The following is a 26,142-nucleotide window of genomic DNA, read 5'->3' on the forward strand; positions in this document are numbered from 1 at the left end:
AGATGGACAGATGGGACAGGTCATGAGGACGGTACAGAGTTGGAAGGTTGGATTTGGGATAATGTCGGGGGGGGGGAAAATGAGGAAACTGGTGAAATCCACATTGACGCTATGTAGTTGGAAAGTCCCGAGGCAGAAGACGAGGCATCCTTCCTCCAGGTATCGAGTGCTAAGGGGTGGCAATGGAGGTGGCCCAGGACCTGCACATCGTCAGCGGAGGGGGGTGTTCGGCCACAGCGCAGTGGGGTCGGTTGGTGCGGGTGTCCCAGAGATGTTCTCTGAAGTTCTCTGAGTAGGCATCCTGTCTCCTTAATGTAGAGGGAGACTGCATCAGGAGCAATGGATACAGTAAATGACATGTGTGGAAATGCGGGTGAAACACTGATGGATGTGGAAAGCTCTTTTGGGGCCCTGGATGGAGGTGAGAGGAAAGGTGTGGGCGCAGATTTTGCAATTTCTGTGGTGGCAGGGGAAGGTGGGGGGTGGTGGGTTGGTGGGGGGCGTGGACCTGATAAGGGATTCATGGAGGAAACGGTCTTTACAGAAAGCGGATAGGGATGGGGAGGGAAATTTATCTCTGGTGGTGGGGTCCATTTGTAGGTAGCCAAAATTGCGGAGGAAGATGCGATGTATATGGAGGTTGGTGGGATGGAAGGCGAGAACCTGGCGGGAGTTCCCTGTCCTTGTTGGATTTGGAGTGGTGGAGTTCGAGAGTGGAGGTGCAGGAATGGATGAGATGCGCTGGAGGGCAAATTGCAGTCTTTAAAGGAGGTGGCCATCTGGGTGCGTTCTGTGGTGGAATTGGTCCACCCGGGAGCAGATACGGTGGAGGCGGAGGAATTAGGAATTAGAGATAGCATTTTTAGAGGCAGCAGGGTGGGAGGTGGTGTAATCCAGGTAGCTGTGGGAGTTGGTGGGTTTGTAGAAGATGCGAGTGTTGAGTCAATCATTGTTGATGGAGATGGAGGGGTCCAGGAAGGGGAGGGAGGTGTCAAAGATGGCCCAGGTGAATTTAAGATCAGAATATGTTGAAGTTGATGAACTGTTGGCGTCATAATGTCACTGCCCCTCTCACTCCACTGAGGACAGGCAGGTCCTGGGCCTCCCCCATCGCCATTCCCTCACCACCCAACGCCTGGAGAAAAAATGCCTCAATTTCTGCCTCGGGACCCTCCAATCCCAGGGCACCAATGTGGATTTCAACAGTTTCCTCATTTCCCCATCTCCCACCTCATCCCAGATCCAACCTTCCAGCTCAGCATCACTCTCATGACCTGTCCCACCTGTCCATCTTCCGTCCCACCTATCCGCTCCCCCTCCCCTCTAACCTATCACCATTACCCCCCACCTCCAACCACCTATTGCGCTGTCAGCTACCTTCCCCCCCCAACATCATCCAGTCCCACCAACCCTCCCCCCACCCATTTATCTCACCGCCTCTTCAGCTCACAGCTTCATTCCTGATGAAGGGCTTTTGCCTGAAACATCATCTCTCTTGCTCCTTGGATGCTGCCTGACCTGCTGTGTTTTCCAGCACCACACTTAAACTGTATAAGACATTAGTTAGCCACAGCTGGTGCAGTGTGCGCAGTTTTGGAACCCAAGTTATAGTCAGATGTGATAGCACTGAGGAGGGTACAGAAGGGTTTACCAGGATGCTTCTTGCTTTGAACAGTTTCAGTTATGACGACAAATTGGACAGACTGGGTTCCTTTTTATCCATACTGGAGAGGAGATTGAGAGAAGACATGATTCAGATGTATAAAATAGATGGGATAGACAGGAAGAAACCTTTTCCTTGATGAAGGGATCAGTGACCAAGGAACATGATTTAAGGTAAGGGGCAAAGGTTCAGAGGGGATGTGAGGAAAGACATTTTCACCCAGAGGGTGATGAGAATCTAGAACTCATGACTGGGGCGGGGGAGAAGAGACAGAAACCCTCATAAGTATTATTTCAATGTGCACTTGCAATACCAAGCATGACAAGGTTCTAAGCCAAACGTTGGAGAATGGAACGAGAATAGTTAGGTGGTTGTTTTTAACCAGCAAGAACACAACAGGCCAATCACTCAATCGGTTTTTTTCTGTGCTGTCGATCTCTCGGATTTGGAGACTTAAGTAAACTGCTGGAGCTGTGAACTGAATATCACTGCCCATATGACTCTAATTTCACTACTTTCCTCTTTTCCTTCCAAGTCCTGATTTGCAGCTAATACTGGAACATTGTTAGTATCCTCTGTAGTAAATAAAGAATTCCAATCGCACCATAGCAGACAGAGAATTTAAATGCAATTAATTAATAACTTTAGAATAAAAAGTATTAACAATATTAAGTATTAACAATCTGTACTATTGGATTGTTGATAAAAACGTACGGGTCATTAATGGACTCTGCTATTCTTACCAGTCTATTGACACACAAATCTAAACTTAGGGCAACGTGGTTGACTCTTATCTAGCTGAAGGTAACCTAGCAAGCCACTCCGTTCCATCAAACAACCATGCAAAAGTCAAAGAATAAAGCTGGCTAATTCGACTAACTCACCAGGATACAAGGAAATGGTTGAGTGAACTCAGTAAAGTAAAAGCTACAGGACGTAACAACATCCCAGCCTTAGTATTAAAGAGTTGTGCCCCAGAATAGCCATGCCTCTTGCCAACACAATCATGTGGAAACTACTTAGATTTGCCATGTTCACTAAAATCAAAACAATCCAATCTAATGAATTGTTATCCTAGTCTATTCTTGCTCACTGCAGAAGTTCTTCAGACTTATTCCCAATCATTTTTTAGCTGCTTTATCAATGATTTTCCCCATAAGATCAGTCTTTAGTTCTATTCACAATTACTCCAATGTAGAAATCACCATTTCCACCAAGCAGTAAGACTTGGACAACTTTCAGGCAGCACAGTAGTTTTGTGGGTGGCACAGTCGTTAGCACTGCTGCCTCACAGTTCCAGGGGTCCAGGTTTGATTGCACCCTTGGGTGACTGCGTGGAATTTGCACATTCTCCCTGCCTCTGCAGGAGATTCTTTCAGGTGCTTGGTTTCCTCCCACAGTCCAAAGATGAGCAGGTTAGGTGGATGGGCCACAGGAAATGCAGGGTTACAGGGATAGGGTGTGGGGGTGGGTCTGGGTGGGATAATCTTTGGAAGGGCAGTGTGGATTCAATGTGCCTAATGGCCAGCTTCCACACTGTAGAGATTCTGTGATTCTAAGTAATCGGTGGCAAGAAGTTGGATTCTGGGTAATCCAAGATGGAGGACAGGAAACAATTGCGGCTGTAAGAGCTGCTCCTTTTTTTGGGGTATTTTAGGTGTTGGGGGGGATTTCCTCAAACTCCAGGAGCAGCAATTAGTGTTTTACATGGTGTTGAATTGTTTTGGAAGTATGGAAAAAAAGTCAAAAGAACAGCAGTTTTAAAAGGGAGAAAAGAAGATAAAGGAAGCACAAGAGGAAGACAGAGAGGGAGGGGGGCGAGAGGGAGTGGGGGCGAGGGGGGGGGCGAGAGGGAGGGGGGCGAGAGGGAGGGGGGCGAGAGGGAGGGGGGGGGGCGAGAGGGAGGGGGGGCGAGAGACCCTTCACAGTTACTGCCTTTGCTGTTTTTGAATTCGTGTATCGCTGGACATCAGAGTGCATCTGGGAAAATGAACAAATAGTGAAATTCACAAGTTAAAAATGTGTTGCTGGAAAAGCGCAGCAGGTCAGGCAGCATCCAAGGAACAGGAAATTCGATGTTTCGGGCATAAGCCCTTCATCAGGCTTCTGCCCGAAACGTCGATTCTCCTGCTTCTTGGATGCTGCCTGACCTGCTGCGCTTTTCCAGCAACACATTTTTCAGCTCTGATCTCCAGCATCTGCAGTCCTCATTTTCTCCTAGTGAAATTCACAACTAATCTTGGGGGAACTGTTGGGCGAAATTCACAGCACAGAATCAGGCAAGTTAATTGTTGTTTTAAGTCTGTCCAAGAGAAAGGCTGTATTATTGAGTACAGTGGATTCTTTCTTGATTATATGTTTTTGGAGATAAGTCTCTTGATTAAACGGGGCGGCACGGTGGCACAGTGGTTAGCACTGCTGCCTCACAGCGCCAGGGACCTGGGTTCAATTCCCGCCTCAGGCGACTGACTGTGTGGAGTTTGCACGTTCTCCCCGTGTCTGCGTGGGTTTCCTCTGGGTGCTCCGGTTTCCTCCCACAGTCCAAAGATGTGCGGGTCAGGTGAATTGGCCATGCTAAATTGCCCGTAGTGTTAGGTAAGGGGTATATGTAGGGGTATGGGTGGGTTGTCGCTTCGGCGAGTCGGTGTGGACTTGTTGGGCCGAAGGGCCTGTTTCCACACTGTAAGTAATCTAAACTTAAAATATAAGCCATAGCTATTAATTTATCCTGGGACAATGTTTGGTCGAGGAATATGACAGTGTTATTTTCTGGGTCTGTAGATTGTGAAGGAGCAAAAATGGCCTTTGCAGTGATATGTACTTCTTGTCAGATGCGGGAGTTTAAAGAGAGTTTGAGTTACTGCGGATTATATCTGCCATAAATGTTGTTGGATGTGAATCTTATCAGATCGAGTGGATCAGTTGGAGAGACAGATAAGCGATGAGGAATTTGCAAAAGCAACAATATGTGATGGATGGCAGTTATAGGAAGGAGGGAAAGTCTCAGATACAGTCACATAAATGGGTTAACTCCTAGGGTTGCACCTAGGGCAGGAGTCTTTTGTGGATATACCCATTTCAAACAGGTATGCGGTTTTGGAAAATGTAGGGGGTGACGGATTCTCAGGGGAACGTAGCATGAACAGCCAAGTTTCTGGTATTGAGACTGGCTCTAATGCAACGAGGGGTATGTCGGCTTCCAACAGATCAATTGTGTTAGGGTATTCTGTAGTCCGAGGTACAAACATTTCTGTGGCCAGTAGAGAAAAAGCAGAATGGTGTGTTGTTTCCCTGGTGCCAGGATCAAGGGTATCTCAGAGAGAGTGCAGAATGTTCTCACGGGGGAGAGGGGCCAGCAGTAGGTTATTGTCCACATTGGAACCAATGACATAGGAAGGGAAAAGGTTGAGATTCTGAAGGGAGATTACAGAGAGTGAGGCAGGAATTTAAAAAGGAGGTCCTCAAGGGTAGTAATATCTGGATTACTCCCAGTGCTACGAGCTAGCGAGAGCAGGAATAGGAGGACAGAGCAGATGAATGCATGGCTGAGGAGCTGGTGTATGGGAGAAGGATTCACATTTTTGGATCATCGGAATCTCTTTTGGGGTAGAAGTGACCTGTACAAGAAGGACGGATTGCACCTAAATTGGAAGGGGACTAATATACTGGCAGGGAAATTTGCTAGAACTGCTTGGGAGGATTTAAACTAGTAAGGTGGGGGGGGTGGGACCCAGGGAGACAGTGAGGAAAGAGATCGATCTGAGATGGGTACAGCTGAGAACAGAAGTGAGTCAAACAGTCAGGGCAGGCAGGGACAGGGTAGGACTAATAAATTAAACTGCATTTATTTCAATGCAAGGGGCCTAACAGGGAAGGGAGATGAACTCATGGCATGGTTAGGAACATGGGACTGGGATATCATAGCAATTACAGAAACATGGCTCAGGGATGGGCAGGACTGGCAGCTTAATGTTCCAGGATACAAATGTTACAGGAAGGATAGAAAGGGAGGCAAGAGAGGAGGGGGAGTGGCATTATTGATAAGGGATAGCATTACAGCTGTGCTGAGGGAGGATATTCCCAGAAATACATCCAGGGAAGTTATTTGGGTGGTAGAGAGATAAGAAGAAAGGGATGATCACCTTATTGGGATTGTATTATAGACCCTCCAATAGTCAAAGGGAAATTGAGAAACAAACTTGTAAGGAAATCTCAGCTATCTGTAAGAATAATAGGGTAGTTATGGTAGGGGAGTTTAACTTTCCAAACATCGACTGGGTCTGCCATAGTGTAAAAGGTTCACAGGGAGAGGAATTTCCTAAGTCTGTACAAGACAATTTTCTGATTCATTATGTGGATGTACCAATTAGAGAAGGTGCAAAACTTGACCTACTCTTAGGAAATAAGGCAGGGCAGGTGACTGAGGTGTCAGTGGGGGAGCACTTTGGGGCCAGTGACCATAATTCTATTCATTTTAAAATAGTGATGGAAAAGGATAGACCAGATCTAAAAGTTGAAGTTCTAAATTGGAGAAAGGTCAATTTTGATGGTATGCGAAAGCTGATTGGAGGCAGATATTCGCAGGTAAAAGGATGGCTGGAAAATGGGAAGCCTTCAGAAATGAGATAACAAGAATCCAGAGAAAATATGCTCCTGTCAGAGTGAAAGGGAAGGCTGGTAGATATAGGGAATGCTGGATGACTAAAGAAATTGAGGGTTTGGTTAAGAAAAAGAAGGAAGCATCTGTCAGGTATAGACAGGATAGATCGAGTGAATCCTTAGAAGAGTATAAAGGAAATAGGAGTATACTTAAGAGGAAAATCAGGAGGGCAAAACAGGGACATGAGATAGCTTTGGCAAATAGAATTAAGGAGAATCCAAAGGGTTTTAATAAATATATTAAGGACAAAAGGGTAACTAGGGAGAGAATGGGGCCCCTCAAAGATCAGCAGGGCAGCCTTTGTGTGGAGCCACAGAAAATGGGGGAGATACTAAATGAATATTTTGCATCAGTATTTACTGTGGAAAAGGATATGAAAGATATAGATTGTATGAAAATAGATAGTGACATCTTGCAAAATGTCCAGATTTCAGAGGAGGAAGTGCTGGATGTCTTGAAACGGGTAAAGGTAGATAAATCCCCAGGACCTGATCAGGTACCCGAGAACACTGTGGGAAGCTAGAGAAGTGATTGCTGGGCCTCTTGCTGAGATATTTGTATCATCGATAATCTCAGGTGAGGTGCCGGAAGACTGGAGGTTGACAACCGTGGTGCCACTGTTTAAGAAGGGCGGTAAAGATAAGCCAGGGAACGACAGACCAGTGAGCCTGACTTCGTTGGTGGGCAAGTTGTTGGAGGGAATCCTGAGGACAGGATGTACATGTATTTGGAAAGGCAAGGACTGATTAGGGATAGTCAACATGGCTTTGTGCGTGCGAAATCATGTCTTACAATCTCGATTGAGTTTTTTGAAGAAGTAACACAGAAGATTGATGAGCAGAGCAGTAGGCGTTCGACAAGGTTCCCCATGGGAGACTGGTTAGCAAGGCTACATCTCAAGGAATACAGGGAGAACTAGCCATTTGGATACAGAACTGGCTCAAAGGTAGAAGACAGAGGGTGGTGGTGGAGGGCTCTTTTTCAGACTGGAGGTCTGTGACCAGTGGAGTGCCACAAAGATCAGTGCTGGGTCCTCTACGTTTTGTCATTTACATAAATGATTTGGATGCGAGCATAAAAGAGGTACAGTTTGTAAGTTTGCAGATGACACCAAAATTGGAGGTGTAGTGGACAGGGAAGAAGGTTACCTCAGATTACAACAGGATCTGGACCAGATGGGCCAATGGGCTGAGAAGTGGCAGATGGAGTTTAATTCAGATAAATGCGAGGTGATGCATTTTGGGAAAGCAAATCTTAGCAGGACTTATACACTTCATGGTAAGTGTTGCTGAACAAAGAGACCTTGGAGTGCAGGTTCATAGCTCCTTGAAAGTGGAGTCGCAGGTAGATAGGATAGTGAAGAAGGCGTTTGGTATGCTTTCCTTTATTGGTCAGAGTATTGAGTACTAGGGTTGGGAGGTCATGTTGAGGCTGTACAGGACATTGGTTAGGCCACTGTTGGAATACTGCATGCAATTCTGGTCTCCTTCCTATCGCAAAGTTGTTGTGAAACTTGAAAGGGTTCAGAAAAGATTTACAAGGATGTTGCCAAGGTTGGAGGATTTGAGCTACAGAAAGAGGCTGAACAGGCTGGGGCTGTTTTCCCTGGAGCTGAGGGGTGATCTTCTAGAGGTTTACAAAATTACGAGGGGCATGGATAGGATAAATAGACAAAGTCTTTTCCCTGGGGTCGGTTAGTCCAGAACTAGAGGGTATAGGTTTAGGGTGAGAGGGGAAAGATATAAAAAGAGACCTAAGGGGCAACTTTTTCACGCAGAGGGTGATACGTGTATGGAATGAGCTGCCAGAGGAAGTGGTGGAGGTGGCTACAATTGCAACATTTGAGAGGCATTTGGATGAGTACATGAATGGGAAGGTTTTGGAGGGATAGGGGCTGGGTGCTGGCAGGTGGGACTAGATTGGGTTGGGATATCTGGTCAGTTGGACCAAAGGGTCTGTTTCCATGCTGTGCATCTCTATGACTCTATGATAAGTAACATACATGCCATTCAAGTGCCAGGGAAAGCCCAACTTGAAGACGGCATTCCACTACTTTAGTAGCAGTGACCCTCCAGTTATCAACAGTCTGGGGACTTGCATGTGACCAGAAACAGATCAACCACCTATGTACTAAGGCTACAAAGGCAGCCCAGAGGATAGGCATTACTTTGCTCGGAGCTTACTCCCTACTCCCAAAAGCATGTTTATTATCGGCAAGGTACAAGCCAAGAATATTAGATTAGATTCCCTACAGTGTGGAAATAGGCCCTTTAGCCCAATAAGTCCACGCCGACCCTCCGAAGAGTAACCCACCCAGACCATTTCCCTCTGACTAATGCACCTAACACAATGTGCAATTTAGCATGGCCAATTCACCTGACCTGCACAATTTTGGACTGTGGGAGGAAACCGGAGCACCCGGAGTGAGCCCACACAGACACAGGGAGAACGTGCAAACTCCACACAGACAGTCACCTGAGGCCAGAATCGAACCTGGGATTCTGGCACTGTGAGGCAGCAGTGCTAACCACTGAGCCACCATGCTGCCCTCAATACTGTCTCATTGCCTGGATGAATGCTGCTCCAACAATACTGAAAACATTCAACAACATCCAACACGAAGCAGGTGGCCTGATCAGCACCACGTCCACCATTTTAAACATTCACCCCTCTACAATGATGGGGCAACCACAAGGTGCACTGCAGCAACCAGCCAAGCTTCTTCTGACAATACCTTCCAAAATCACAATCCGGCCGCCCAGGATAACAAGAATAAGAACCACAATGACTTCTGCAAGCTCCCAAGTTACACAACATCTATTATCCCCTCACTGTGCAGTGGGTGCACCTCCATCACATGGATTGCAGGGACTGGAAATGGGCAAATTAAAGTTTGTAAAAACAAAAGACTGGCTTTGCCCCTGTTGACATACATTGCAAAGTAAACCTTGTGTCACAGAGTAAACTAAGATTAATACTAAATTGCAGTTTAGATTAGAATAGATTAGATTACAGTGTGCAAACCGGCCCTTCGGCCCAACAAGCCCACACTGACCCTCCAAAGACCAATCTACCTAGACCCATTCCCCTACGTTTACCCCTTCACACTACAGGCAATTTAGCATGGGCAATTCACCTAAACTGCACATTTTTGGACTGTGGGAGGAAACCGGAGCACCCAGAGGAAACCCACGCAGACACGGGGAGAATGTGCAAACTCCACCCAGACAGTTGCCCGAGGCAGGAATTGAACCCGGGACCCTGACACTGAGGCCGCAGTGCTAACCACTGTGCCACCGTGCCGCCCACAGTTCCTGGCCTCTAAACAATGTATGCAGCATATTACCAGTTGTACAGGTGTGCTACAAGAATAGTGCAGGGAACAAGGGACTGTAAATCTCAGGAAGGCATTCAGAACTGTCAACAAAACAGAACCTTACAAACTAATTCTCAACTCCCTTCAAATAGTCTAGCAAGTCACTCCATTCTCAGAAAGGTGGGGTAGCACCTTCTCAAAGGCCATTAGTTATGGCTTTTGTTTGCAACGTCTACACCCCAGGAACTTTTATTTCATGAAACACCCGTTTTATAAAGCGGGGACAGTCTTGAGATGAAATCTAATGTCAGTGGGAGCTGTTTTTGTATATTGTCCTTCCACCTTGTTTTTATAATCGTTAACATTTATGATCCAATGTTTCACTCTACTTGAGACATTGCATCACTGATATTGATTTTGATAAATAATGTATCCTGTACTTTACAGCATGGTGCTGACAGATGAGTTCTCATGGGTTCAGGTCAGAAGCCACCACAATCAGACTGATCTGTTGTCAGATAATCATCAAATAGTTAGACATAAAAATATCTGGAGATCTTCTTGCAAGTAATCAGATCCCAGTCATGACCAGTACCCCAACTAACAGGATCTATAAATGAATGATTATGGTGTCATTATTGTGTTGTACCTTCACCTGAGTGTTAATAACATTTAAAGAGCATCCAAACATCTAACCTTTCAAACGCAAAGTAACGAGTGTTCAGGGCCAGCATGTTCCTGTTAGTGTGAACGACAAGACTGGCAAGAGTGGGAAGTCTGGGTGAGTAGGAATATTGAGGATCTGGTTAAGAAAGAGGCGGCATATGGAGGATACAGACGGCTGGGATTAAGTAAATCCCTTGAATTCTGGGAATGCAGGAGGACAGTCAAGAGAGACATCAGCAATGTAAAAAAAGAGGACATGAAATGTCATTGGGCAGAAAGGGAATAGGAGAATCCAAAGAGATTTTACAAGTATATTAAGGGAAAAAGAATCACTAGAGAGAGAATAAGGCCAATTGAGTATCACAAGGTCATTCATGTGTAGAACCACAAGAAATGGGCGAGATCCTGAATGAATACTTTCCATCCGTATTTACTGTGGAGAAAGACTGGGAAGCTCGTGAACGCAGGTAAATAAATAGTGATGCCTTGAAAAAGAGTCCACAGCATAAAAGAAAAGATGCTGGAGGTCTTAAAATGCATAAATCGCCTGGGATCTGATTAAGTGTATCCCAGGGCATTATGGGAAGCTAGGGAAGAGATTGTGGGGCCCTACCAGAGATATTTATATCACTGACAGCCCTGGGTGAGGTGCTGGAAGATTGGAGGGTGACTAATGTTACACCGTTATTTAAGACAGGCAGCAAGGAAAAGCCAGGGAACTACAGAGTAGTGAGCCAGACATCAGTTAGGGGGAAAAGCCCACAGGTCAGGCAGATCCGAAGAGTCGACATTTCAAGCAAAAACTCTTCATCAGGATTCCTGACAAAGAGTTATGCTCAAAACGCCGACTCTCCAGCTCCTTGGATACTGCCTGATGTGCTGTGCTTTTCCAGCACCACACTTTTCAACTCCGATCTCCAGCATTTGGTTGTCTTCACTTTCTCCATCAGTGAGGGGTATTATGTTGGAATGGATTCTGAGAGACAGGATCTATGTTCATCTGGAAAGGCAAGGACCAATTAGGGATAATCAGCATGACTTTATACATAGGAAATAGTCTCTCACAAACTTGATCGAGTTTTTTTTTGAAGAGGTAACATAGAACATAGAACAATACAGCGCAGAACAGGCCCTTCGGCCCTCGATGTTGCACCAACCTGTGAACTATTCTCAGCCCATCCCCCTACACCATCCCATCATCATCCATGTGCTTATCCAAGGATTGTTTAAATCTCTCTAATGTGGCTGAGTTAACTATATTAGCAGGTAGGGCATTCCACGCCCTTACCACTCTGAGTAAAGAATCTGCCTCTGACATCGGTCTTAAATCTATCACCCCTCAATTTGTAGTTACGTCCCCTCATACAAACTGACAGTATCATCCTAGGAAAAAAACTTTCATTGTCTACCTTATCTAATCCTCTGATCATCTTGTATGGCTCTATCAAATCCCCTCTTAGCCTCCTTCTTTCCAATGAGAACAGACCCAAGTCTCTCAGCTTTTCCTCATAAAACCTTCCCTCGAGACGAGGCAACATCCTGGTAAATCTCCTCTGCACCTTTTCCAATGCTTCCACATTCTTCCCGAAATATGGCGACCAGAAGTGAGGCTACACTAACGTTTTGTATAGTTGCAGCATGATATTGCGGCTCCAGAACTCAATCCCTCTACTAATAAACCCTAACACACCGTATGCCTTCTTAACAGCACTATCAAGCTGGATGGCAACTTTCAACCATGTGTGTACATAGATCCCTCTGCACATCCACACGACCAAGAATCTTTCCATTGACCCAGTACTCTGCTTCCTGTTATTCTTCCTAAAGTGCATTACCTCACATTTAGCTGCATTGAACTCCATTTGCCACCCCTCAGCCCAATTCTGCAGTTTATCTAAGTCCCCCTGCAACCTGTGACATTGTTCCAAACTGTCCACTACTCCACCGACTTTAGTGTCGTCTGCAAATTTACTAACCATCCACCTATGCCTGCATCTAAGTCATTTATAAAAATGACAAACAGCAGTGGTCCCAAAACAGATCTTTGTGACACACCAATAGTAACCAGACTCCAAGCTGAATATTTTCCATCAACCACCACTTGCTGCCTTCTTCCAGAAAGCCAGTTTCTAATCCAAACTGCTAGATCACCCTCAATCCCACGCCTCTGCATTTTCTCCAAGATGATAGATGAAGGCAGACCAGTAGACATTGTCAAGGCCTTTGACAAGGTTACACATGGTAGACTAGAGAAGGTTAGCTCATATGGCACCCAGGGACAGCAAGCCAACTGGATACAAAACTGGTTTGAAGGTAAGAGAGAGTAGTAGTGGTAAAGGATTGCTGTTCAGACTGGAGGCTTGTGACGAGCATTGTGCCACAAGGATCAGTGGCTGGTCCATTGTTGTTTGTCATTTATACAAACGACTTGGATGAGAATATATAAGAAGTAATGGCTAATAAATTCGCAGACGACCAAAATTGGTGGTTGGGTGGACAGCGAGGATGGTTATCCGAGAGTACAACAGGATCTTTATCAACTGCGCCAATGGGCCAAGTAGTGACAGATGGAGCTTAATTTAGATAAACGTGAGATGTTGCATTTTGGTAAGACAAACCACGACAGGACGTACACAGTTAATGTAAGGCCCTGGGTGTGATCTGAGGTGCAGGTACATAGTTCCTTGAAAGTGGTGCCATAGGTAGGCAGGATGGTAAAAAAAAATGGCGTTTAGCTTCATCAGTCGGACCACTGAGTAAAGGAGTTGGGACATCATGTTATTGCTGTTCAAGATATTGGTACGGCCACATTTGGAACGTTGTGCACAGTTTTGGCCACTCTGTGAGAAGGATGGTATTAACCTGGAAAGGGTGTTGCAAGATTTATAAGGATGTTACTGAGACTGGAGGATGTGAGTCATAAGGAGAGACTGGGTCTACTTTCACTGGAGTACAGGATGTCGAGGGGTGACCTTATAAAGGTTTATAACATCGTGAGGGGTATGGATAGGGTGAACAGCCAAGATCTTTTTCTCAGGGAAGGTGAATGCAAAACTAGAGGGCATAGATTTAAAGGTCAAAGGGGAAAAGGCACCTGAGGAACAATGTATATGGAACGAGCTGCCCAAGAAAGCGGTGGAGGTAAGTACGATTACAATGTTTAAAACACAGATCGAAAAAGGTGTCGAGGGATATGGGCCAAATGCAGGAAATTGGAACTAGTTCAGTTTAGGAAACCTGGTTGTCATGGACGATTTGGGTCGAAAGGCCTGTTTCTCTGTTGTATGACAATGACACTGAAAAGCATGTAGAGTTTGTGTATTAAGGAAACAACAAAAAATATTTTCTAAAAGTACCCTAGAACTCTTTGGGAAGTTAGCGAAGTGATTACTGGGCACCTTGCTGAGATTTGTATCACCGATAGTCACAGTGAGGTGCAGGAAGACTGGAGGTTGGTTAGCATGGTGCCACTGTTTAATAAGGGTGGTAAGGACAAGCCAGGGGACTATAGACCAGTGATCCTGACGTCAGGGTGAGCAAGTTGTTGGAAGGAATCCTGAGGGACAAAATGTACATTTTTTGGAAAGGCAAGGACTGATTAGGGATAGTCAACATGGCATTGTGCGTGGGAAATCATGCCTCACAAACTTGATTGATTTTTGAAGTAACAAAGAGGATTATGAGGGCAGAGCGGTGGACATGATCTATATAGACTTCAGTAAGGCATTCGACAAGGTTCCTATGGGAGACTGATTAGCAAAGTTAGATCTCATGGAATACAGGGAGAACTAGCCATTTGGATACAGAACTGGCTCAAAGGTAAAAGACAGAGGGTGGTGGTGGAGGGCTCTTTTTCAGACTGGAGGCCTGTGACCAGTGGAGTGCCACAAGGATCGGTGCTGGGTCCATTACTTTTCGTCATTTATACAAATGATTTGGATGTGAGCGTAAGAGGTATAGTAAGCAAGTTTACAGATGACACCAAAATTGGAGTTCTAGTGGACAGGGAAGAGGGTTACCTCAGATTACAACAGGATCTTGACCAAATGGGCCAATGGGCTGAGAAGAGGCAGATGGAGTTTAATTTAGATAAATGCGAGGTGCTGCATTTTAGGAAAGCAAATCTTAGCAGGACATATACACTTAATTGCAAGGTCCTAGGGAGTCACAGGTAGATAGGCGGTTAGTAGGCTTTCCTTCATTCGTCAGAGTATTGAGTACAGGAGGTGGGAGATTTACAAGGATGTTGCCAGGGTTGGAGGATTTGAGCTATAGGGAGACTTTGAATAGGCTGGGGCTATTTTCCTTGTGAGCATAAGTACAGTTATTAAGTTTGTAGACACCAAAATTGGAGGTGTAGTGGGACAGCGAAGGTGGTTACCTCAGATTACGATGGGATCTTGACAGATGGGCCAATGGACTGAAGAATGGCAGATGGAGTTTAATTTAGATAAATGTGAGGTGCTGCATTTTGGAAAAGCCAGCCTTAGCAGGACTTATACACTTAATGGTAAGGTCCTAGGGAGTGTTGCAGAACAAACAGACCTTGGAGTTCATAGCTCCTTGAAAGTAGAGTCGCAGGTAGATAGGATAGTGAAGGTAGCATTTGGTATACCTTCCTTCACTGGTCCAAGTATAGGAGTTGGGAGGTTATGTTACAGCTGTACAGGACATTGGTTAGGCCACTTTTGGAATACTGTGTGCAATTGTGGACTCCATCCTTTCGGAAGGATGCTGTGAAACTTGAAAGGGTTCAGAAAAGATTTACAAAAATGTTGCCAGGGTTGGAGGGTTTGATCTGTAGGGAGCTGAACAGGCTGAGGCTGTTTTCTCTGCAGCATCACAGGCTGAGGGGTGACCTTATAGAGTTTTATAAAATAGTGAGGGGCATGGATTGGATAAATAGACAAGGTCTTTTCCCTTGGGTGGGGGAATCCAGAACTAGAGGACATTGGATTAGGGTGAGAGGGGAAAGATATAAAAGGGCAAAGGTATAAAAGGGACATAAGGTTCAAACTTTTCACGCAGAGGTAGTGCGTGTAAGGAATGAGCTGCCAGAGGTGGAGGCTGGTACAATTACAGCATTTAAAAGGCATCTGGAATGTTATGTGAATAGGAAGGGTTTGAGAGAGATATAGGCCAAGTGCAGGCAAATGGTACTGGATTAGGGGAGGATACCTGGTTGGCATGGACGAATTGGACCGAGCTGTACATGTCTCTGACTCAATGACATAGCATAAAAGCCAACAGATTTACAATGCCACAATAACTTGTAGTTCAAAAAGTGATAATACGCTCGAGAAAGTTGGACTAATATATGTAAACAGTTTCAACGTTGAAGAGTCTGCCATGCATATGGTCATTACCTACAAAAGCAATGAACTGCCAGGCGAATCAGGCTACATGCAGGAAAACAATATTAGTGGAACCTAAGATCCGAATCCATGTCTGGTATGGAGATAACAGAGGAGCAATAAGTGGATCTTTGAAGGTTAGAAAGAGTTCATCAGTTGGATGCTGCCTGAACTGCTGTGCTCTTCCAGCACCACTGATCCAGAATCTGGTTTCCAACATCTGCAGTCATTGTTTTTACCCCGTTCATCAGTTCAAGTCAGTCATGTGGTAGTTACTCTTTACACAGCCATTTGGAGAAAATAAATTATAAAAAATAACTCCAGGGTTGGGCAGGATGTCAATTCCTGAAGCTTGACAAGTAATTTCGAGAATCGGCTGCAGGTGCAGCTCAGCATGGAGAGATGTAAAAGATCAATGCAACAGTTGTACAGTAGGCACAAACAGAAGTAGGCCATTTAGCCCATCGTGTCTTCTCTGGCAGTCAACGGAGTTATGGCTGATCCGATAGCCCTGAAGTCCATTTTTCTCCCTTTGCCCTGTACTCCGCGTTTCCCTCAGTTAAATATCCATCTATCTGAGCCTTGAATATTCTTCATGACCCAGCCCCCAAAACACCTTGCAGTAGAGTATTCCACAAGTTCACTTCTCTCTCGGAGAACAAATCCCTCCACATCAGTCCAAATGGGTGACTCCTCATTGAGGTTCTCTAGCTCAAGGGGTAACCACCTCTCCACATCTATCCTACAACTCTTGTACAGTTCAATAGGGTCACCTCTCATTCTTCTCATTTCAGAGGGAGATGGAAACATGGAATGTGCTGCCTGAGGGTGGTGGAGGCAGGTGTTCTCGCAACTTTTAAGCAGCATCTGCTTGGGCACTTAAAATGCCAGGACATAGCTGGCAAAGACCAAGTGCAGCTAAATGGGATGAGTGCAGTTGGTGTTTATTGGTTGTCATTGACATGATGGGCTGAAGGGCCTGTTTCCACACTGACTCTACAAGGAGGTGCATTAAAATAATTACCATTCTCTCACCTTATTGAAAAACAGAAGCATGTAATGTAGAATATACTTCACTCGTGACTGAGCAAGTCAGTTATCTTTCACATGACAAACTAAGCAAAACAATGTAAAGACTTACTCTGGATTTATGAAATTTAGCATGTCTGCCCTCTACCACATGGACCTGGAAGTTTTCAATAGCATTTGATATACTAAGTGAACGTATCTATACAGTGAGCTTTGTCTTCAATATTTCTGGAAAAATAATGTTGTGACTATTTCCCTTTATTTCACAGCACACTACATTTTCTCCTCTTCCAGATGTGGTATTTAAGACATGTTTTAGGACTGCACTTCGCTTCTTATGCCTTGCTGTAGGTTGTTTTTCACATCACATGCTCTTACAGGTGAGTTTATAGATCCATGGATATGCCAATTTTTAGATCAATTTTTTCACTCTTTAACACTTGTACATTATGTTTCCTTCTTAGACAATAGACAGACAATAGATGCAGAAGTAGGCCATTCTGCCCTTCGAGCCTGCACCACAACTCAATATGATCATGGCTGATCATCCTTAATCAGTATCCTGTTCCTGCCTTATCTCCATAACCCTTGCTTCCACTATCCTTGAGTGCTCTATCCAACTCTTTCTTAAATGAATCCAGAGACTGGGCCTCCACTGCCCTCTGGGGCACAGTATTCCACACAGCCACCACTCTCTGGCTGAAGAAGTTTCTCCTCATCTCTGTCCTAAATGGTCTACCCGTATTTTTAAGCTGCATCCTCTGGTTCGGCACTCACCCATCAGCGGAAACATGCTTCCTGCCGCCCGAGTGTCCAATCCTTTAATAATTTTGTGTCTCAATCAGATCTCCTCTCAGTCTTCTAAACTCAAGGGTATACAAGCCCAGTCGCTCCAGTCTTTCAGTGTAACGTAATCCTGCCATTCCAGGAATTGACCTTGTGAACCTACGCGGCACTCCCTCAATAGCCAGAATGTCTTTCCTCAAATTTGGAGACCAGAACTGCAGACAGTACTCCAGGTGTGGTCTCACCAGGGCCCTGTACAGTTGCAGAAGAACCGCTTTGCTTCTTGATTTTAAATTTTCTTATTTATCCATTTCATGAGTTAACTCCCAACTTTCATATTTTTTTTCTTGATGTTGTAGTCTTGTTTTTGAAACATTATGGTTTTTATACCTTTCCCATCAAAAATTGATTTTTAGGAGCAATTAATTTCTTAGTCAATCTAATGGAGACAACCCTTTGCCCTTGTTATATTCCACAACAACAAACCGCAATCAAGTCTCAGTTTATGTCTATGTCTATCCTACCCTTGTTACTGCTAGATTGTAAGGAAAAGTAAATGTTACTTTGCTATTAAATTTCCCTGTATCTTCAGATGGCAGCAATGACTTCTGCCTCCTTCAGTTATCCTGCTCGTGGCCAGTTCCTCAGTATTTGGGGAACATCTGTTATTTTCAATAACGTCAGTTTTCAGTTGTGAAAGGTGTCCGTTCCTGAGTTCATTTGCAAGTTAATTTGTACGCAGGCCAGAACGCAATTCAGGACGTTATAAAGCAGCCGTTCCCAAGTACAGGAAACGTTCTTATGTCAGATATGTAAAATTACACCAGAGTGGAATGGTGTCAGGAAGTCGGAGATCTGTAAATCAGGGAGCCCCTGTACTTAATCGCTGGGTATTATTTTAAATGAAAGGCAGTTAACACGTTGCATAGTGTTTTAAAAAAATTAATGCTCCTGAAGATTAACCACACATCCCTACCATAAGAAACACTTGTGGCATAGTGGTAATATTTTGACCTCTGGGCCGAGAAGTCTGGTTGAAATCCTACCTGCTCCAATACATCTCCGAGTAGGTTGCTTAAAAAAAAATCTAGACTTTGCTCATCACCGGACAGTATAAATGACTGACTTAATTGGATACCCTGGACTGACAGTTAAATCAACTGATTTTAATTCAACTCTCTTGCATTGAAGTTGCTAGCAATTCACTAACAATCTGTAAAAGCTCCTAACCCTATGACATTGATCATCAGGAAAACACAACAAAATCATTCATTGCAACACCTTTAACTATAAGGTACAACCTAGACATATCTCACCATTTCTTTGTCACCGCAGCAAAATCCTAGCATTTCCAAGAAACATGATTGTGGTATGGCAGAGCTATGGGAGAAATCCAATCAGCGCAATCAATATAGCCTTACCACAATGTCATCACTTCCCAAGGTATCTTGCTTTAAAATGAGTGCCCTCTTTTCCAAGGTGTGATATATATCAGCTATCAGCTCGTGTTAGCAGACAGGCAGGATTAACAGCGCAGAGGGGTATGGCACAATGAAATGCACCCTGGTACCTTGCCAAATCTAAATTCTCGTATGAATCTAGACAGTACACTATTAATAACATAGCTGCCAAATTACCCAGGAACCTTAACCCAAGATTCTGGAAGGATACAGTGGGAACCAGCATTCTTTTCCCCCATCCAGTCCAGTACTCAGATGAATACTAATCATCCTACTACTGACCCAGTTAAGATCAATCAACTCAACACAAATGATACATTGGGGCATTTCTGATCTATGTGACTCACAAACTGTACTGATATTACCAATGTCTCTTTAAACAAATATAAAGGCAACTCTCAAAAATTATTTCCAGTACATATGAAAACATAAGAAAAAAATTCCTCAGAACTGGATGTGCCTCAGAAACAATGGACCGAATTGTCCTGTGGACACGGTGACAAAATTTGAAACAGGATGGCTTGCAAAATAAGGCGATGTTCAATAACCTCAACACCTTCCCACTTCAGAGTCCTACAGCATGAAAACAGACCCTTTGGTCCAACAGGTCCAGGCTGGCCATAACCCCAAACTAAACTAGCCCCGCCTGCCTGTGTTTCTTCCAAACATTTCTTATTCATGTACTTATCCAAATGTCTTTTAAATGTTGTAACTGACCCTGCATCCAGCACTTCCTGCGGAGGTTCATTCCACACGTCAACCACTCTTTGTGCCCTTCATGACTTAATTAAATCTCTCTCTTTTCACCTTAAAAATATGCCCCCTAGACTTGAAATCCCCCACCCTACTTGCCTGTCACCTTATGTATACCCCCCATCATTTCCAGGAGCTTGTAAGCTCTCTCCAGCTAGTTTCTGCCAGCAGGGCTGCCTCCTGTCTGGTTCTGAAATTGACAGCTATCTAAGAGCAGCTTCCAATCAATGGGAGAAAGCAATCACTGATGCCTCCTTTGACAATCAGCAGACACAAAGTGGAGGTGGGCATCATCGAAACCTCTTAATACCCCTCCCTTTGCAGCCGCAACGTTAATCAGACCACAGCAGCAGCTTGACACCATCCTAATGGGAAGCTGACACTGACTGTGGGGGTAGCCAAACCATGCACCCATAGTTTGGGGGGTGGGAGATACTCTCACCACAGTGAGAAAGGGGACGGTGCTCGGACCCTGTGCCAACAGTGGCAAGGGGTGGACAAAGCACTTGGACCTCATTGCCATAGCAGGGGGTGGGGGTGGAGGGCCATTCAGACTCCAGTCCCACAGCAGGAGGGAGAAGCCAGGTGAGAACGGGGCGGGGGGGGGGGGATGGTTTTGGGGGCTCATACGCAGTGTATTGCTGCCCAGTTTCCTGAACAGGGAACAGAGCAGCAAACACTCACTGTGTCAATGCCACTGAACTGACTTGGGGGAGGCTTCAGCAATGCTGCAGGTCCCTTACACACATGTGTCTGCTCAGAAACAAACCCTGAGACAGAGAGGGGGGTGGGTGGGGGGGGGGGGGGGGGGGGGGGGGGGCAAGGCAGGCAGAGCAAGGAAAAAGGAAACTTCAGAAACTTCCAAGCCTCAGAGGAGAGGCATTGAATCAATTAACCGAATAATCAATTATCCAAATGAAAAAGTGTCTGCCCTTCTCCTTTGGATAATTGAGGTTCCTCTGTATTGAAAAAGACCTGGATTGTTTGTCAAGTCTCTCATCTTTTAGAATGACCAGGTTGGTTTCAGTTCTCTCATATGTAAATTGCAGAAAAAGTTCTGGGATTTGCATAAGAACGAACTGAAACCAACATGGTCATTCTAAAAGGTGAGACACTTGACAAACAATCTAGGTCTTTTTCAATACATCAATTCAGTTGAATCACACTGTAAATGTTTGCTATAAATTCTATGTCTTAGGATCTTTTAGTCCACAACCACTTGAAGGAGCAGCACTCCGAAAGCTAGTACTTCCAAATAAACCTATTGGACTATAACCCTGGTGTTGTGTGATTTTTAAACTTTGCACACTCCAGTCCAACACTGGTACCTCCAAATCATAAAAATATTAAGTACAATTGCTGCATCATTTAACTGCTAAAAAATTTCATCAGGAAAATCTGTACAGACAAAATTTAGATAATGAAAAATAGAAATCTAAAAAACAATTGAGATTGCGCAGTGGGTGAAACACTGATGTTGAACTGAAGCATTTTGAATATTAAGGTTCTTATTTGGGAAGGTTTGAATTTGTTAGTTGCAGCTGAGACACTAAGGGAGGGAAAGAAAAAAAAATGAAATCAGGCTTCTCACTTGAATCTGTAATCAGCCATTTGTGTTTTAAAAGGAAGAGAATACGTGGTGCATACACAAGCTGGTAGGCAAATCAAATAACTGCAGTCAAATGACTTGTTATTATCTAAGCTCTCACAAAAGAATGTAGACTGTATGAAAAACTGCTTTGCAACTCAGCAGCCATTTCAGTATTAAGACAACATAATGCAAAACCTCAGGTTATTGAATATAGGTGTCCAGATTAGAATGGTGCTGGAAGAGCACAGCAGGTCAGGCAGCATCCGAGGAGCAGGAAAATCGACGTGCACCAAATTTAGCAGTGCAATCTGCTACAGAGCATTGAAGAATATCACTGCAAACTTTGACACTAAAGGATTGGAGGCAACTTAGCAGCATCACGCAAGGGATTTTCAGCAAGACCGACTTCAAAATGGAACAATGGTGAGGGGTAAAACAAAATCTCAGCCTGTTTAGACAGGTTGAATTCTTGCAGATGCTGGTGAAATCCCCCTATACTGTGGCAAAGGTACAGAGGGCAACAATACAGCTTTATTTATTTCACTTCAGTGGTGTTCAGTATTGCAAGTAGAGGTACCTCGATTATCCAAATATCGGATTTCTGGCCAGATCGCAAGGTCCTTATGCTTGGCTAAACTGTGTTATCCATCATTTGATTATCCAGAATTTGATTAACTGAATGAAATACTCCCCACCAGTCACATTTGGATAGTCAAGGTTCCTCTGTAATACCCACTGTAGCAATCATTAAGACCACATTGCTTATTTCAAACTGTAAAGATCTTACACAGTCACACAGCCTTTAGATTGGATTACTTACAGTGTGGAAACAGGCCCTTCGGCCCAACAAGTCCACACTGACCCGCCGAAGCGCAACCCACCCATACCCCGACATTTACCCCTTACCTAACACCACGGGCAATTTAGCATGGCCAATTCACCTGACCCGCACATCTTTGGACTGTGGGAGGAAACCGGAGCACCCGGAGGAAACCCACGCAGACACGGGGAGAACGTGCAAACTCCACAGTGTCACAAAAAGGACAGACAACTACACGACTGTGTAGTCTTCCATGTTTAGCAGTACTATGTTTATATTGCTCAAAACTCTTTAATCTGGCCACTATGTTACACAAAGCATATACTTGTAAACTTACATTTCAAATAAAAAAGTGCTCACGTGAGCAGCAAGTAGATATGCTTCAGATATTCAAGTATTTGCAAATTGTTGACACCACTCACCCTGGAAACATTTATAAACAAGATTTAACAATAAATTAACTATAGGGCACAACAGAGTCTGTGTTAAAAAGAGGAGATTGAGGTTTGACTGAAATCTTGATGATAAAGGAGGAGTGGGACAGTAGGAAGTAATTCCAGAGTACAGGCCATAAACGAATGAACAAATAGCAGTCAATGATGAAAAAAGAGAAAGTAGGGTTTACGCACAAGGCTGGCATAAGAGGGGGAGAGGCAGTGGGACAGTGGTAATATCACTGGACTAGCAACCCAAAACCCCAGGCAAATGTTCTGGGGACATGACTGGAATCCCAATGTGACGGATGAAATCTGAATTCAATAATGCCTGGAATTCGAAGACATGTAACCACTGGAAAGACCCAATCCTTTAGAGAAGATTTGCCAACCTTACCTGATCTGGTCTATAAAAGGTCTAATCAACAAAGTGGTTGACCTTTGAATGCCCTCTGGACAATTGGGGTGGGCAATAAATGTTCAACCAGGAACACCCACATCACATGAATTAATAATAAAAAAGGAGGAAAATTAAGAACTGCGGGAGAGAGAGAAAAATCAAATAAAGAGGAAGAGAAATGGAATTGAGGAGTAAAGGTCTTCAGATATTTCTACATAAAGTGAGAATTCTAAACCCAAGGGTCTAGAAGCCTGGGTGCCAACCTAGCAATGACTTGAAATACTCAGAACTGAACTCTATATCGGATTCGATGCAAATCAAACTCTAAACGGATAGCTAAACTGAAAATAAAGGTAAAAGATTGGAAAGCATCCAGGAGGGCAACAAAGCAATTATGTTCGGCTAAGCATTTTAGTAACTAATGAACTGAGGAAGTGGCTAAGAAGAAAGATGTTCCAGGAGATGAGAGCAGTCATTTGTAATGGAGATGATAAAAGCCAGAAGCTCACTGCACATTGAACAGGACGTAGATTTGTTTTAACCTGAAGCAATGACTGGGGACAGAGAAGAAAGTAGCATTGAAGATTGTGGAGATTGCAACAGAATTTAAAAGAAAAGGATGATTGCTTCAGTTCTTCTGAAGTTAAACTGAGATCATTTGTGCTCTTTTAAAATTGGATGCTGGGACAAGCAGTCTGACAACAGAAGGAAAGTGAAGAATGGAGACAGATGTAAATTGTACAGTTGTGAGCTCCAGATGCTAAAGACAGAGCATGTAGACGCAAGAGAGGAAAAAAACCAATGGTGCATCATTGAGACACTGCAAGGTGGGACAAGCAGCCACAGGAAAGCTGTTTGCACCATGACTGGAAAGTCAATAGCAGCAAGAAGATATGTCAGTGCCACTAGTTCATAACAAGAGAGAGATGTTGGAGGAGGACATAGTCTTACAGTATGGAAACATTACAGCATGATCCAAATCATCAGTGCTGACTAGACAACCCAATCTGAAGTAGTCCCATTTGCCAGCATTTAGCCCTTATCCCTCTAAATTCTCCCTACTCTAATACTTAAAAGGGACCTAAAAGGGTATATGAGTCATAGAGATGTACAGCATGGAAACAGACCCTTCGGTCCAACCCATCCATGCTGATCAGATATCTCAACCCAATCTAGTTCCACCTGCCAGCACCCGGCCCATATCCCTCCAAACCCTTCCTATTCATATACCCATCCAAATGCCTCTTAAATGTTGCAATTGTACCAGCCTCCACCACATCCTCTGGCAGCTCATTCCACACACTGTAAAATTAGGGTGGTCAACCTGCAAACATTGCAGAAAAATGGGGGAGAACTAAGGGAAAATACACTATAGCCAGCCACTAAAAAACATTTCTGTTCTGATGGAACTGTTAGACGTTTTACAGTGACTGGTTTTCCTTCTAAAAAGGTATAAATAATTTCCCATAATACTTAACAGAAAATGTAAAAAGCCACTCAAAAATATTCCCACACAACAATCTATTGGCATTTTTACAAATGCATTAAATTTAGGTGTATGTTAAATGGGGGCCGGGGGGGGGGGGGGGAATAGTGGGTCAAGGTGTGAAGTGATTTAGTGGTTGGAATGGATTTGGTAAGGGGTCATTGAAAAACAGTTGGCTTGGGTCAGAGTTGAGGAGCTGTGTTTGAAATTGCTGATTAAGCTCTGCAATATTTCTGGTCATCTAAGTATAAATGCCACACATTTGGCTGAAGTCCCAAAATTGAGCTTATTGTTGTAGGCAAAGGGTCAGAAGCAGCCCATTCGATAGTTCCACAGTTTTCCTCACACTCACCACACAATTTTACACATCAGCCATAAAACAGGCATCAGTTATTTATTAATTTGCAGTGCCATCTAGTGTGAAATGCTTTCCACTTCAGATCATCCATCACTGACTAAACTCCCATTTCAATTAAGTTATTCACCACAAACCATGTTTGCAAAAGAGAGACATAGATTGTATCAACGACTCAACCTACATCTGTTTTAAATCTCTCAAGCATTGCGAAAATGGCAATTAGGAAATACAAATTTTCCTGTTTAGATTAAGGCAGTCCACTTAATGTTACATGTATCCAGAGAAACTGAAACAGGGACAAACCTATTTCAGCCCAAGTTTTCCTCCATGTGAGCAAGTAGCTCTATGATGACAAAGATACTATGAGCAGTCAACACGTTTCAGTGCAACCTGGTCAATCCAGAGTTAATTCTGAGTACAGCTTTCTACTTGTTGCTCCAATATTTGATCTTTACCAATCAAGTAGTACTGAATCACCTCACTCAACCAGATCAAATCAAATTGAAACAACACAATATAAAGACCTAACTCTGGCACCTTCATGATATCTGAAATGTATATTTTCAATGTCCTCAACAACTGTTGCTGAATGATTGTTACCATAAGCAGTTAAACACAAGATGGCGCTTACCTTTCTTTTCCTTCTTTAATTCAGAGTCAGATGTTTTGTCTGGAAGATTACAATAAATTTTGTTGGTTAAGGAAATTCAACAGTTTAGTGCTCATGCAGATTATTGTATAATGTTCTGGATGTAGGTTTGCTCGCTGAGCTGGACAGTTCATTTTCAGACGTTTCTTCACCATACTAGGTAACATCTTCAGTGAGCCTCTGAACGAAGCACTGGTGGTGTAGCCCACTTTCTATTTATATTTTTGAGTTTCCTTAGATTGGTGATGTCGTTTTCTGTGATGCCATTTCCTATTCTTTTTCTCAGGAGGTGTAAATGGGATCCAAATCAATGTGTTTGTTGATAGAGTTCCGGTTGGAATGCCATGCTTCTAGGAACTCTTGTGCATCTCTCTGTTTGGCTTGTCCGAGGATGGATGTGTTGTCCCAGTCGAAGTGGTGTCTTTCCTCGTATGTAAGGATATTAGTGAGTCATGATAGAAAATGATGTCACTGCAGGAAATGACATCATCGACCCAAGGAAACAAAAATAGAAAGCGGGCTACACCACCAGTGCTTCATTCAGAGGCTCAGTGAAGATGGCACCTAGTATAGTATTGAAATGTCTGAAAATGAACCTTCCAGCTCAGTGAGCAAACCTATATCCAGAACCACAACTTGAGCTACAAATCTTTTCAAAACTCGCTATTGTATGTTTTTGAAATGCAAAAACTTGGAATTTTAGGGCCCAAAAAATGC

At 43.9% G+C, this 26,142-nt stretch overlaps 1 protein-coding gene across 11 annotated transcripts in view; it reads right to left on the reverse strand.

Moving 5' to 3' along the window:
- unm_hu7910 (un-named hu7910) overlaps window positions 1–26,142 on the reverse strand; it is a 214,075-nt gene that overhangs the window by 41,123 nt on the left and 146,810 nt on the right. For all 11 annotated transcript variants that reach the window (XM_060822659.1, XM_060822653.1, XM_060822658.1 and 8 more), the window contains one exon: window positions 25,408–25,446. In XM_060822659.1, coding sequence (XP_060678642.1) covers window positions 25,408–25,446 — 39 coding nt within the window. The remainder of the gene's footprint in view (window positions 1–25,407; window positions 25,447–26,142) is intronic.

Source organism: Hemiscyllium ocellatum, chromosome 4, assembly GCF_020745735.1.
Source record: "Hemiscyllium ocellatum isolate sHemOce1 chromosome 4, sHemOce1.pat.X.cur, whole genome shotgun sequence".
Lineage (NCBI taxonomy): Eukaryota > Metazoa > Chordata > Chondrichthyes > Orectolobiformes > Hemiscylliidae > Hemiscyllium > Hemiscyllium ocellatum.